The sequence below is a fragment of the Neofelis nebulosa genome, chromosome 3 (genome assembly GCF_028018385.1).
Source record: "Neofelis nebulosa isolate mNeoNeb1 chromosome 3, mNeoNeb1.pri, whole genome shotgun sequence".
In the NCBI taxonomy this organism is placed as follows: Eukaryota; Metazoa; Chordata; class Mammalia; order Carnivora; family Felidae; genus Neofelis; species Neofelis nebulosa.
Genome location: NC_080784.1, coordinates 203,099,507 through 203,114,725, shown reverse-complemented (window position 1 = coordinate 203,114,725; position 15,219 = coordinate 203,099,507). Strand labels below are relative to the sequence as shown.

At 52.1% G+C, this 15,219-nt stretch overlaps 1 protein-coding gene across 1 annotated transcript in view; it reads right to left on the bottom strand.

The window, feature by feature from the left end:
• LOC131507873 (uncharacterized protein KIAA0232) overlaps positions 1 to 15,219 on the bottom strand; it is a 214,510-nt gene that overhangs the window by 24,112 nt on the left and 175,179 nt on the right. The window contains exons 12-17 of the mRNA XM_058723162.1: positions 11,034 to 11,152; positions 8,946 to 9,028; positions 7,675 to 7,792; positions 5,616 to 5,722; positions 1,756 to 1,836; positions 736 to 857 (exon numbers count right to left, since the gene is read on the bottom strand). Of these exons, the coding sequence (XP_058579145.1) occupies positions 736 to 857; positions 1,756 to 1,836; positions 5,616 to 5,722; positions 7,675 to 7,792; positions 8,946 to 9,028; positions 11,034 to 11,152 (630 nt within the window). The remainder of the gene's footprint in view (positions 1 to 735; positions 858 to 1,755; positions 1,837 to 5,615; positions 5,723 to 7,674; positions 7,793 to 8,945; positions 9,029 to 11,033; positions 11,153 to 15,219) is intronic.

The following is a 15,219-nucleotide window of genomic DNA, read 5'->3' as shown; positions in this document are numbered from 1 at the left end:
CAGGACAGATTCGAGGATATTTCAGAAGCAGAACTGGCAAAAACCGTAACAGACTGGATACGGGAGGGTCCAACAAGCCCCCCAGGTAAATGTCTGCTGTCAGGAGAAGAGGCCTTCTGTTCCAGAATCCGCTGCTGGCAGCCCTGCGTCCCATCTTTGCAAATTCAGAAGCTCACGGGAAAGCCCCACTGGTCTCTTTCCTGCCATCCAAGAGAATACTGCATCCTGGCTCCCGTGGCTGGCTTCTATACCCAGTGGTGGTGTCACACTGTCCTGGGCCATCTGCTCAGAAGCCCACCCTCACTGCAACCCGCGGCTGCCAAGGACTTCTGCAGCCGCCCTGCCCCGCCCCACACCCCAGGCTCGACCACACCGGATCACGTCCTGAGTGGTGCTGTGTGCGGCCCCAGAACCGAAGCAGCACCAGGGGAAGCTGTCGGACGGAACAGCACACGGGGCCCTTCCCGTGCCACACCTACCGAGGCCTCCATAAATACATTTCCAAAGGAGGCCAGAACGGCCTTTAAAAGCAGGGACGTGGCCATGCTAAATGTCTGTTGGAAAGAACCAGTTCCCCTTATTGGTGAAGTCGAAACGTATTGACGTGACACTGCCCTCCCCCCACTCCCCCCAAAATCCCCTAGTATTTTCAAACTTGATTACCAACATGTACAGTTTGGCGTCTATGACGTTTAGATGAAACATACTTAAAGCAACAAATTTACCACCACTTACTTGCTGGAAAATGCAGAGATTCGGAAACGTTCTAGAAATGTCCAGTTTAATAAGCTCCAAACTGGCTTCTCTGTCTGCTGCTGAAAAACCGGCATCTATCAAAAGATCAAGAGTCACGACACCTGTCAGGGGCAAGCAGGTGCGAGAATCAGAAGGCTCTGAAGCTTTACAGGGATCAAACAGGGGAGCTGCTCTGCACAGGGACAGGGGCCCAAATGCAGCGTGAGCCAACAGACTCCACTCTGGGCTTCCAACAGTTTGTGGAGTTTCTTACTGAAGAGCAACGTCTCACAGCCCCGTCTGATGCTAGGTCATCATTAGGTATCTTCCAGGGTCTGAAATCAAAACCTGACTTGGTGTTACCTTACGTCAACAAGTGGGAGGGACAAACGAAGGACGATACACCAATGGCTCCAGGCCCAGGAAACAACAACACACGTTTACATGGTCTCCAGCATCGCTGGTGGGAACTCTGCCTGTGCGGCAGTTATCGCGGGGCACACTCTCATGTTCCGTTTCTAAGAAATGTTTACGGATGACTAGTTTCGTATTTTCTGAACTCCAACACTCATAGTACGCAAAAAACCATGACAAGGTACTAGTTAACCAACCGAAGTCATCATTCCTGTGCATCACGGAAATTCCAGAAGCTCGTGTGGCAAACGTGCAGTGCCCCATCTCCCTGGGGTAGTTCCCATAATCCTGCATGAGGCAACCCTGGCCCAGCCCTAGGGGCCAGCCTGCCGGAAATCACGTGAACAGTGAATAAAGGAAACCCCCCGGTTAGGACCAGCCCTCTTGCACGTCTGGACACAAACACCCCGCAGGAACTGGTAAATGCTTTCTCCTAAACGATGTTTCTTCAACTTGTTTGCTCTAAAAAAATCCCTTTTCCTGTGAAGTTTTTTTGTAAATTTGCACCAACCACCATGCCTGTTAAGTAAACTCTGTTGGTTATGTAACAAATAAGGACACACGTAATTGACCAAGGTGGCCCGCGGGACTCAGAGCCACATATACCTTCGTTCTCCGCTTCGGAGCCTCCTGTGCTGAAGGACCGCCACCTCTCCTTGGCTCGGGCAAGACAGATGTCAAAGAGCTCTGGAAGAGAAGCCTCCGGGTAAGTGTCACATGCACATGGGAGTATGTCTCCTCACAGGAACCAGAGAGGACACTGCTGCCTGTTCAACCACAGAGTGCACACCCATTCAGCCACGTACACAAGTCCCCCCAACGCGGCCAACGACACCAGCAGGTACTAAGAAAGAACACACGATAGACCACTGTGTGTGGCGTCTACTTAAATTACACAACCCACCCATACAATGCTTTCGTGTCGGACTTGTCTGTGGGTCTAGTGCCTCTAGCAGGGTGAGCTCCTCGGGGGCGAGACCACAAAGGTCTTTCGCTCATTATGCGTCCAGAGCACACGGCGCCGGGACAGACACAGATCGATACAGTCAATGGGTATCTGACCGATGGAGGGGGGTAGAGACCAGCGGAAACCCATCTGGTTCCAGACAAGGACAAGATGAAACCGCTACCCTCCACGGCCCAGCCTTCCTAATCTTGCTGTCTGAAGCGGGGGGGGGGGGGGGGGGGGGGGCGGGCATGCAAAACGGGCAGAAGCTTCAAAACCTATAGGTTCTTGCTGGCGGGGCACCACCAGGATGAGTCCCCACAAGGCAGGCTCCAAATCACCCAGTCCCGGTGCTGCCCGGCCATCCACGTCCAGATCACGGATGGGCACCAACGGATCACTAAGACTTTACCTGCAGCTACCCAGAGAACTTCTGTGACCTTATTTTCCCCACCGTTACCTGCAGAAAATAAGGCAGACCACCACCTCTGCCTTCCAGACGCCACCTGCTGTTTTATTAAAACATAAGCCGAGAGTTGTAGTTACCAGTATGATGCTCCAACAGGTGAGATCTTGATTAATGACCTTTCTCCAGCCCCGTCAAAGATCTGAGAGCCAGCATGCTAGTGGGCCGGGGCAGAAAAGGGTATGACTGTGAAATGTAACCTCACCCTATCATCATTAGACAGGAGAGTGTAGGGAGCCTCAGCCTGCTCTCACTTTCCAGGAGGGGGACCCAGCTTCGGTCACGGTAGCAGAAGACGGAAGAGAACGGCCGCGTGGCCCCTGAGCACAGGGAGCCCCTTCCCAAATGAGGTATGTGACAGTTAAAGCACAGACGCCAGCAGACTCACGGGAGGATGGGTCAAAGGGTCAGGGTTTTTTTCAACGTTTTTTATTTTTATTTTTGGGACAGAGAGAGACAGAGCATGAACGGGGGAGGGGCAGAGAGAGAGGGAGACACAGAATCGGAAACAGGCTCCAGGCTCCGAGCCATCAGCCCAGGGCCCGACGCGGGGCTCGAACTCATGGACCGCGAGATCATGACCTGGCTGAAGTCGGACGCTTAACCGACTGCGCCACCCAGGCGCCCCAAGGGTCAGGGTTTTAAAAAATATGATCTCTGTGGCTTTACTCCTGTGTCTACGGGACGAGGGAGACAGAAAACACACCTTCTTCCCAAATCCAATTTCAGAGCTCAAGCCTGACTTCCCTAACAGCGGATTACTTCCCTAATAACTAGTATCACACTGACTTCCAGTTAAGTGTCCAGTCTCACAACCACAACCTTTAAGAGCAAAACTCCAGGCCTTCCCAACTTGGGAACGCGGGCTTCAGAGTCAGGCAGGGGACAGCCTCCGCCACACACGAGTGTCTACGGCACAGGATGGCCGTCAATGCTCTGTAAGACGTGCAAGCAAAGAGTCTGATGTGATGTCCGGCCTGGACAACTGGAATTCACGACCATCTGTGTTCTTACACTGGCTTCAATATTCAGTAAAACGAAGACCAGGTAGAGCCCAACAGTTGGCATTCGTTCATTCAATGCACCTGTCGTGTGCAGAGCGCTGGGCTGGGCACAGGTGACAGAGTGGAGAGCATGACAGGCGGGACCCCAGCTTCCTGAGCACCAGCTCTGGCGGGGGCCACGGACCCTAGGCAGCTCCTCAAGAAAGATGCGATTTAGGGGCGCCTGGGTGGCGCAGTCGGTGAAGCGTCCGACTTCAGCCAGGTCACGATCTCGCGGTCCGTGAGTTCAAGCCCCGCGTCGGGCTCTGGGCTGACGGCTCGGAGCCTGGAGCCTGTTTCCGATTCTGTGTCTCCCTCTCTCTCTGCCCCTCCCCCGTTCATGCTCTGTCTCTCTCTGTCCCAAAAATAAATAAAAAAACGTTGAAAAAAAAATTAAAAAAAAAAAAAAAAAAAGATGCGATTTAAGTAAAATGAGCCAATAGCAACATTTAGATAAACTTTCAAGGTATGTAACTGATTAATTAGCTGTGTAGCCTCATCTGTCCTGATATGGTCCACGGAAGACTCTGATTCAAATAAAATCTACCCAGGCATCAACGAAAACTGGACACACACACAGTGCCCTGTACCACAATCGGCCGTGGAAAGAGTTGAGAAAATTTTCAAGAATAAGGACCCGGATAATCACGCAGCAGTCTGTCCACACCTCTACCTCCGGGGAGGCTTTTAACAAATCAGTTGCTACAAGTTAAATGTTACACGTCATCTTCTCACATGAAGAAGGCAGAGTTTTGGTTCGTATGCGTTGGGCCAAAAAGGGAGCCTTGAGAACATCGCTATATACAGAAACCAGTAACCATCCACTGCCTGGCCAAGGCCACGATCATGCAGAGAAGATGAAAGGCTTGCAATATTAAAAAAAAAAAAAATAAATAAAGGCAATAAATAAAGAACACGATGGGGCGCCTGGGTGGCGCAGTCGGTTAAGCGTCCGACTTCAGCCAGGTCACGATCTCGCGGTCCGTGAGTTCGAGCCCCGCGTCAGGCTCTGGGCTGATGGCTCGGAGCCTGGAGCCTGTTTCCGATTCTGTGTCTCCCTCTCTCTCTGCCCCTCCCCCGTTCATGCTCTGTCTCTCTCTGTCCCAAAAATAAATAAAAAACGTTTAAAAAAAAAAAAAAAAAAAAAAAAAAGAAAGAAAGAACACGAGCCCTAGCCACACAGAGAAGATCCAAATGAATCTGTTTTCAACTCCAGCGTCTTCAACAGGGTAAAAACCGCCACCGTCAATTGCACAGGCACTTCCTGGGCACCAATACAAAGACAGCGAGGAAGCAGCTCCGGTCTCAGCAGCTGAGATCGCCGCCAGGGAGAAAGGGAAGAAGTAGAGACCACCATCGATCAAGCACGTAATCGTAAGTCTCTGAGCTCCTGGCGTCCATGGCCCGCTGCGCGCACGGTCTCACTGGGCGATGGGCTCAGAGCGGAAGGGAGCCCACTGGGCGCCGCTGACGGAGGACAAGGGCCAGTGCACCACACAGGGCATCCAGCGAGACAAACAGCCCTGAGAGAGGGGAGTACGCATCTCGAGGTCTCCTCTGGCACAAGCTACCGGTGCCTCAGGGGCCCCTGCGCACAGCAGCCGTCCCTCTAAGGTGCCTGGAACAAAATGCTGCAAAAAACCAACAATCCCCCAAACAGGATGCCTCCACAGAAACCCTGTCATGTGCCCATCAAGACGTGCTGTCCACAGGACTCTGACATGCCCCAGCCCGCCGATGCTCTGACACCCTGTCTGTCCAGGGAGGAGGACCGGTATCGGGAAGAAGGCAGTTGTTTGCTCTGAACTACCAGGTAACTGAAGCAGCTAGGAGTGACCCCGGCCTCCCGGAGGACGGTCCCCAGGCCTCTCACAAGACACGGCTTCACGGCAACGGCTGCCTTTCTTCCTAACAGGCCAAAGGGGACAGGAGAAGCCAGAAGGCTGGGGGTGGAGGCTGGCGGGGGTATGACAAATGGATTCTCCAAGCCGGGACCACGCAAGCTACTCACCATGGGTGATGTTTAACTCGTTGCCAATGGCTAAGCTCCAGACTTTGCCTCTCACACTGGGAGGGATTCCCTGCCACCATAAATCTCGAACTTTTCTAGAGCACCACCTGGACAAAAATGGAAGCATGAAATTATGAGTTTGTTCTCAATGAAGAAATCCGTCTGCCCGTGTGCCTAGCCCCAGACCACGAGAGCGGGGGATGCACAGTCACGTGGTACAGCCCCTGCCCTCAGGGAGCCTGCAGCCCAGGGTTCCAGAGGCCAGGAGATCAACAACTGGCTTCCGCTGGGCAATGGCTGTGACAGGTGTGCCAGGGCCCCCGCATGAGCAGGAAGGGCGCTGCAGCTCAGGGGACCTGGGTGCTATTCTGGAGCTGAACCCCGAGTGACCGGCAGCAGGTGAAGCAAACAGAGGCTGGGAAGGGCTTTCTGAGTGGAAGGCACAGCGGCAAGAGCGAGCCTGGCCGGCTGCAGGGACTCCCGACAGCTGGGCACGGTGTGAGGGTGCCGGGAGGCACGGCCGCAGAGCCGCAGGGGAGGGGACCCCGAGAGCCCCGTGGCCGGCCACCGCACTGCTGCGCACCGGCCACCCGGGTAATGAGCTGCCAAACTCCACTGGCCACGGAGACTCTGCTAACCCAGAACGTTCGGAACTGCACAAAGGCGCTGAGGTCCGCTGGCCGCGACGGACACGCTCTGCCAACACACCGGACAAACGTAAAGTGCCAAAGACTCCCCAGGCGCCTCTCAATGCAGCACCGGCTGGTGCTGCAGGAACCGGGTCTGCATCCCGCTCCACCCACACCTGCGGAGCCCAGGGCAGATCGCCCCTCTCTGACCCCGCAACGTCCCCGCTAACACCCGGATGGTGAAACCCTCCCCTCCAGGGGCCGTACTGAAGATTAAGGGGGACGGAGCACAGAGGTACCCGGCACAGTGCCTGGAGCCCCGCCGGCGAACTGAATGGCAGCTGTCATATATATAACGCACGCATCTAGATCACGTCAAGCATCGGACGGCGCGGCGCGGACGGGGAGGGGCGGTTCTGCAGCCCCAGGGCTCTGAGCACCTCAAGCCTTGTTACTGGGTCCAGCCCAGAAAAGCAGGCTCTGGGAACAGCTTGTTTACCTAGTAGACACGCTCAACGGCCATCTGACCCCGTGACGAGAGCGAGTAACACCCGGGAAAGTGCCAGAAGCAAGTCCCCAACATCCCGCCACACGGTTCAGTGGGAAGGGACAAGAGCTCAAGGGAAATTCGCATCCAAGCTCCCCGGCATCCCGGCTAACGGGCTGAGGCCCGAAAGGAGGCACCGGCCTCTGTGCGTGGCCCTGGGACTGCTGTCCCGTCTCCATTCTGAACACGCAGGAAGAAAAGATCTACAGCTGCCCCTGGGCTGTTAAGATGACTGCAGCCGCCAGACTCTGCTGGGTACTGGCCAGTGGGGGGTGTCGTCAGAGAAGACCCGGTCCCCATCTTCAGAAAGAGGACTATAGACACGTGAGCACACAGATGCAGCAGACCCAGGGGTCTTCTACAATCACCTGGGCAGGGAAGTTTTCCCCAGGGAAGTCTCAGCTTTAAAGAATGAAGACGTAGTTGGATGAGGAGTTACAGGGCAAGAGCACTCTAGGCAAAGGACACGGAACATGCAAAGGCCCTGCGGCTCCCTAAGAAAAGGGCTCATCAAGGAAGGAGAGCTGGAAGGTGAGCCTACAGATAAAGCAGCGGGCTATCTCACAAAGGAATTCACACTGTTCGCGGAGCAGCAGGAAGTCACGGACACTCTCTACAGGGAGGGACACAGACCTGGGCTTTAGAAGATCCCTCTGGCTACCGAGCACAGGACAAACTGGGGGTTAGATGGGGGCTGTCACGGGGTCCGGGCAAGGATCGACAGGACGCGGCCGAGGCGGGGAGGGAGACTCCAGGCCACGCAAACATACAAGGTAAATTCGCCGAGGGCTGTGACGGGAGCTACAGTGAACAGCACCGCCAGCCACAGGTGACAGAGAGAAGCGCCTGGTGGCCTAGCAGCCCGACCACTGCCGCGGCTTACATTGTCTCCCAGTTAGGCAAAACCTCGTTGTTCCAGGTGAGGACGGCGTTCCCGATGCTCTCCTCCAGGCGGCACCTCTCCTCCAGCTGCCTCCTTCTCCGCTGCGCCTCCTTCAGCTCTGCCGACCGCGACCGGAAGCAAGAACAGAGCACCTGTTAACTGACACCCACCCTGTTCACGCTGCGGGACTTTCCTCGGGGTCACGCTGCGGAGCCACCACAGGCCTCTCTCTCTAGACCCGTTTCAGGCTCACGGAGTTTCAAGAGCTCAGGTGTCACCCATCTCTTGGGAAGCTGTTCAGGCAGAGCACACGTACGGAGGCGGTACTCACGTAAGAACACAGTTCACCGATCAAAGAAAGAAACCCGTGAAATCCACCGCCTGGTCAAAAACGGGAACATTACCGGACCACCAGACGCCCGTGGCCCCTGCCCGATGCCCTTCCCAACAGAAGCCCCAGCCTCACCCCCCTCCTGGTGTGTAAGCAGCCCCCCTGAGAAATACCCTGCATCTTAACCGACACATACTTTCTTGTGTTTTTTTAAGGTGGTAAAACACCCAAAACAAAATTTACATCTTAACCATTTTACACGTAGGATCAGTGGCATTGAGTACGTTCACGCCGTTACGCAGCCATCGTCCGTCTCCAGAACTTTCCCGCCTTCCCACAATGAAACGCCACACCCGTTGGACACGGGACTCCCGTGCCCTCCTCCCCCGGCCCCCACGTTTCTATTTCCATCTGTGTGTCCTTCAGTGAGTAGCCTCTTTCGCTGAGTGTAACGCCCTCCAGGTTCGTTCCTGGGGTAGCACGCCTCAGAATGCCCTTCCTTCTTACGGCTGAATTAATATTGCACTGTATGCATGGGCCACAGTTTGCTGATTACGTATACTTTTCAAACATGCTGGACTCTTAGGGATTTTAAGTGTTGCAAGGGATTTTATCAGACCCAATCACATCTTCTTGTAAATAAGGAAAAGAGAGCCCAGGGAGGAGAGGAAGTCTGCGCATCACCAGTGGCTGAAGCTGTCTCCAAACCACTTTCACCCTGCACGGTCTCTTTTCTTGGGTAAATTCTATTACCTTGAATAAAGCTACCGGGAACGGACGGTTAGCAGAAACATACACTTCTGATGGAACATTATAAACTTCAAAACATTAAGACATTTCCCAAGGTTCAGGATGTAGGGCTCCAGGAGGTACAAAAATCTCCAGAAAGACACAAAGTCTTGTGCTGTCTTACACAACCGACACGCGAGAATCCCGTTACCTCGTTTTTTGGCCTGCACCACCATTTCTTCATACTGCTGCCTGTGTTTCTGGGCTTCTTCAGCTGGCTTCGCTGGGAGATTTCTTGATAGAAAATAAACAATTTTCACCATTTTAAATAGCAAACAAAAGTCGTTGAAAAACAAAGCTTTCAGAATTACTTGCTAAAAAAAATGACAAATTCAAAGACCAAAAAACTACATTTGTTACAAAGACACAACAATTTCGTAAACTAAACATACTTTCAGACGCTAAAACAAGCTCACTGTAAACAACCTGAAGTACAAAGATCACTAGAAAGAAAAGAACAATTGCCCATGGTCCCAATAAACACTTCACCTTTTGGAATTTTTCACCCCAGTCTCCAAAGCAACTGTGAGCTGACAACGCACTAGTAACCGTCACGGTCACTGTGAACCAGGGGCCCTCCGGAAGGGTGGCACGTGTACGAACACGTTCCTGGGCCAGTTTCTCAGGGGCACAAGGTCTGTTCGTATCCGCTACTGGCTCATCTGTTTGGTTTCTTACACACAAATGTGCACCACAGTTCTGAGCACCTGCATGGGGTGTGCAACTTCGAATCCTGGGTAAAAACACTAAAATGCAGGCTCCTTCAGGAAAGTGCGGGAGAATCTGCTGGCCCTTGACAAGTGGGAGGCGGCAAGGTCTGGCTGGTGCACCCCGTGTTGGGGCACATTCGGAATGAGCCACCGCCCTGCTGCAGGAGGGCACGGTGCTGTCTCCCGGAGGCCACCGTTCTGGGAACACCGCGGGAGCGGTGATCCTCAGCGGGCTCTTTCCACGTCTCTGTCCACCTTCCTCATCCGGCACTTCAGCGCTTCTCTCCCCGTCCACGACATACCCACCAATTCCAAGGACCACGAGTTAACATCAGAAGACGCATTTCTTCTTTGGATTTTATCAGTTTTAAATTTCAGAATGGGCGGGGACCCAAGGGACCGCTGCTCTACAATCTCTCTTGCTCCCTCTTTTCACAGCTGAGGGATCTTTCTATTCAAGCGCAGTGTTCCATGGAAGCTCGATACTGAAGCGAGGTGAGCTGCGGCCTGTACCTCCCTAAGGTCTCCAAGTGTGGTCTGTAAACCCGTCCTCAAAACCGATCTCATCCGTGCAGGGACACCAGAGGCCCAGAGAGAGGCGGGCCTGGTGAGATCGCTGCAGCCCGTGTGCTGCAGATCCCACAGAACCCAGCAGGCCAGTCCAGGACCTGTCCCACAGGTCGTACGTAGCCGCCTGTGCGCTACGTACACTTCCCGGGGTTCTGGCAGTTACAAGCTGGTCCACAATTTACAATAGCTACTTAAGTATTTCTAAACGCTGAATTAAAATGAAAAACGACTTGAATGGAAAACCCGGAGTCAGAATTTCTGTGTTAAAGGACAGTTTTCCAGAGAAGTTCTTTTATCATTATTATTATTATTATCAGAGAACACATGTCAATGTAGGGAATAAAGAGGAAATGAGGAAATGAGCATTTCTAATACGAAATATGGCTTACTCTTCTCCCCTCTGGTGCCCCCGGCCCTTCTCTAGTGTAAACTGTACTCATCTACTAAAGCAAACATTCTAGAGAGTCTTTTAAGACTCACGCTGGTCTCGGGGCGCCTGGCGGGCTCAGTCAGTTGAGCGTCCGAATTCAGCTCAGGTCATGATCTCACCCGTTCCTGAGTTCAAGCCCCACGTCGGGCTCTGTGCTGACAGCCTAGAAGAGCCTGCTTCAGATTCTGTGTCTGCCTCGCTCTCTGCCCCTCCCCTGCTCATACTCGCTCTCAAAAGTAAGTAAACATTGGGGCGCCTGGGTGGCGCAGTCGGTTAAGCGTCCGACTTCAGCCAGGTCACGATCTCACGGTCCGTGAGTTCGAGCCCCGCGTCAGGCTCTGGGCTGATGGCTCAGAGCCTGGAGCCTGTTTCTGATTCTGTGTCTCCCTCTCTCTCTGTCCCTCCCCCGTTCATGCTCTGTCTCTCTCTGTCCCAAAAATAAATAAACGTTGAAAAAAAAAAAAAAATTAAAAAAAAAAAAAAAGTAAGTAAACATAAAAAAAAAAGAAAAGAAAAGAAGAAGACTCACGCTGGTCTGTCTTCCAGGATGAGTGCAGTGGTAGAAAGTGGCTCAAAATCAAGATTCTTCCTCACATTCTGCTTCGGAGAGGGCGGCTTGCTAGGTCGTCCAGCCTTGTCTTCATATTCCTGGAACAAAGAAACAAGGGATACCTGTGGGCCTGGCCAGCTCAGGTGTTATGACGCCCTTCCGAAGGCGAGAAAGCTGTTTTGTAATCAAGCCTTTCACGTGATTTTGAGGATACTGCACTGAAACCACTTCCTTTTCAGAAGGAAGAGCCACCCACTAAAGGGGTCCCACAGCCCCGTGGGGAGAACCGTGCCCCTCCCCCGCGCCGGTGGGGGAGCCGCCGAGGACCGCCATCCCAGCAGCCCCTTTAGAAGGGCCCACAAGCCACCTCGGGTGTCCTCTGCTTCTCCTGGGTTAAGAGGCGTATCTTCCGGCTTCTGAACAACGTCAAGTTGTACTGATGATTGCAGTGGCCGCTGGGAAGCTCAGAGCCAGAGCAACAGCCAACTCCAGCACCCATCTGATCCCCTGGCTTCATCTCCTATACCCACTCCCGACCGAAACCTCAAACCCACTTTCTTTTGTCTCATCGCATTTTATGTATTTTTGTTGGCTTTAAATCGCTTCTGCGATGGAAGAGGTTAAAAATTTTTTGCAGAACATGAAAAAACCGTTTCACTTCACAGACATATTTTTTTAACTGAAATCCAGGTGACACAACGTTGTATTAGTTTAAGGTGTACAACGTCCCAATTCCGCAGACAACTCTGTGTATTATGCTGTGCTCACCTCCCGTGCAGCTACCGCCTGTCCCCACACAGCACTAGGACAGGAGCACGGACTCTATTCCCCGTGCTGCGCACTTTGTCCCCCCGACTTACTCGCTCCACAGCTGGAAGCCTGCATCTCCCTCTCCCCTCCACCCATTTTCCCACCCCCACCCCCTCCCCTCTGGCCACCACCAGTGTGGCCTCTGCATTTACAGATGTTTCTGCTTGTTGTTTATTCATCTGTTTTGCTCTTCACATTCCACACGAGTGAACTCATCTGGTATCCGTCTCTCTGACTCATTTCACTTAGCGTAACACCCTAGGTCCATCCATGTTGTTGCGAATGCTGTTTCATTTTCTTTTTTTTAAATTTTTAAAAATATTTATTTTTTGAGAGAGAGACAGAGTGCGAGCGGGGGAGGAACAGAGAGAGAGGGAGACACAGAATCCGAAGCGGGCTCAGGGCTCCGAGCTGTCAGCCCAGAGCCCGACGCGGGGCTCGAACTCATGAACCGTGAAATCATGACCTGAGCCGAAGTCGGATGCTTAACCGACTCAGCCACCCAGGCGCCCGTTTCATTTTCTTAAAAGCAGAAACATAAAAAAATTCTTTAACACCTTTGTATGAAGCCATCACTGCAAGTCGTTACATAAATATTTGTGCCATGAACAGCCTCTCAACCCCTGGGTAACTAATCTGTCCCACGGACTGCAACCACAAAAGCTTAGTCACGTCTGGTGACCCACATTCCAAATGCCCAAACAGGAGAGTTCAGGACAGTCAAGCAAGTTGGCACCAAGGAGTCCGGTTTCTGATATAGCGCGCGCGGGTACCCTTAGCCCTCCACAAAACAAGAAAAAAAAAAAAAAAAAAAAAAAAGAACCAATACTTTCTGATTGCCTATTATAGACGAGGCTCCCGGGACCCTCACTTAAGGGAAGACAATCTAATTGGTACGACAGGACAAACAAATGAACAGTTAACCTAAGACTTAACACCCATTCCAGATAACAGAGGCAGTATCCCAAGTGGAAAGCAATTAACTGCTAAATGAATTTTATTAACAGCTGCCAAGGAGGGTGTTACTGGTAAAATTATTTGGCAAACGACTCTTCTCTCAGCTAGAGAAGCCTATAGAGGCTTCTAAAAAGTGGAGAGGAAAATTTCTTTCCTCAAACTACGTAAGCTATGAGAAGAGAGTGCACGGAGAGGCAGGTGGGTGGGGCTGTTCTGAACGTCTGGATGGACAAGATTAGATGACATCACTGTCTACTCTAACTTAAAATGGTTCCATTAAAATACTAAAACGACTTCTGCCTGCCCAGACCGAGAAAACAGACTCACTTTTTCATCGATTCCACATCTGATCACGTGCGGTTTCAGGCACTCGGCTGCAATCTAACATGACGCCAGGAACTGGAAGCTTCAAATCTAGCACCTGGATGCCCAAATCTTGAGTTCCGTGGACAATCTACCAAAAGCTGTATGTTAAGAAAGATTCTGAGGCATGCTGCATTTTAACAAGAATTAGTAACGGATGCCCTGTAAGGTCCTATCTGGTGACCATGGTCTAGTGACCTATATGCCAAGGCCAAAAACGATAAGCCCCAAGTTAAATGTCCCAGAACGTGGACACCCGTTTCCATTTGCTGTGTGTGCTTTACACACACTGTGTCACTTTATCTCGGTAACAATCTCCGTGGCAAGGCTCCCCCCCCCATTTTATAGATAGGGTAACTGAGGCTCAAGGTGAAGTGACTTACCCCCAAACCCACAGCCGGCAAGGGGCTGGGGCTGGCCGCTCCGCCACTCTGTGCCAGCCCAATCTCTTTTTGACTATACTTAAACCGGTGTGCAGCTTTAGAGGGAAAAGGCTACTTGGGTTAAGTGTGGCCTCTGGAGGCAGACAGGTACGGGAGCAAATTCACCACCAATACCCAGCCGTGGCTTCAGGCAGAACTTAGAATCCCTGAGCTTCGTGTCCACATGTGCAAAAAGGGAAACCGTACTGACCAGACAGCGCTAAGGAACAAGGAGAGGCTTGGTGCAGAGAAAGTTCTCGATAAAGGGCAGCCCTGGTTGCTGAGTACCATTATCCTTAGCCCTGAAACAAGCGCATAATGCACACGCACACACACACACACCCCCCACCTCTAGGGCCAAGCAACCAAGTCTACAAACAGCACAGATACAAAAAGCAGTAGAATTAACCAAACGTCTTGATGCATAACCAAAAAACATCAGATCTCTTCAGTTAGCGCTCAGAAGCTCTTTACAGCAAGTGGAAACAGACGTTAATGAGTCAAACGCTTGGTGAGAATTTTACACACACAGTGAGCAGAACTTGGCCTTCACGCCAGCCCTCTGAGGAGCCGCCTCCGTCCCCAGGCCACAGAAGGGAAGGTGGAGACCCAGAGCCGTCAATGACCGGCCCAGCCAGAGCAGAGGAGCTGGGGTCAGAAGTCAAGCCTCGGGTTCTGCAGTCACACTTGCCACCACTCTCCGGAACTCAGGCGAGCCACTCACGGACATGATGCAGAAGTAATTTAATCATTCGCATCCCGTCCCAACAAAGCCTCCAACCATGACAGCAACCTGTAATACCGAATTAAGGGCAGGTGCAGGGCAAACACTTTTCTGTTTTAGTCACATAGAGCACTGCATGATTTAAAAAAAAAAAAAAATGAAGAGGCCTGTCCTGCCCATACTTGAAATCCCAGGGAAAGCCTTTCTAGAAGGATATAAATGGCGTCAGCAACGGTTTACAGGTCATGTGCTACACCCTGTTCCTCCAGAAGTTCACATAGAGGTGTCTACAAGAAGCTCATTTTCCAAACGAGACGAACCGATTTGAGAAACTGAGGACTATTGCTCTTTTTTGCTGCCTGACCACCGCCACCGTGGGGCACATGCACGGTCCCGAGAAGGGCCCGTCCCAGTGGGCTCCGCCTCAGGGCCCAGCGCCCCCATCTGGCCGAGGCTGACATCTAAGGATGTGAAGGAGCAGACACGCACACTGGCCAAGACGGGCCTGGCTCCCTCACAAATTGGTGTGATCCCAACAGACTCAGGAGGCACTGCCCAGGTACATTCTGTGACAGTCAATAACATCCCAAGAATTCCTAAGTCTAAAGGACTTGCTCTGGACCTACCTGAGGATGTCTACCATTTAATTAAGAAGGCTGTTGCTGTCTGAAGGCGTCTCGAGAGGAACAGAAAGGATAAGGATGCTAAATTCCTACTCATTCTTTTTTTAAAAAATTTAAAGAAAAAATTTTTTTTCAACGTTTTTTTTTTTTTTTTTCCAACTTTTTTTTTTTTATTTATTTTTGGGACAGAGAGAGACAGAGCATGAACGGGGGAGGGGCAGAGAGAGAGGGAGACACAGAATCGGAAACAGGCTCCAGGCTCCGAG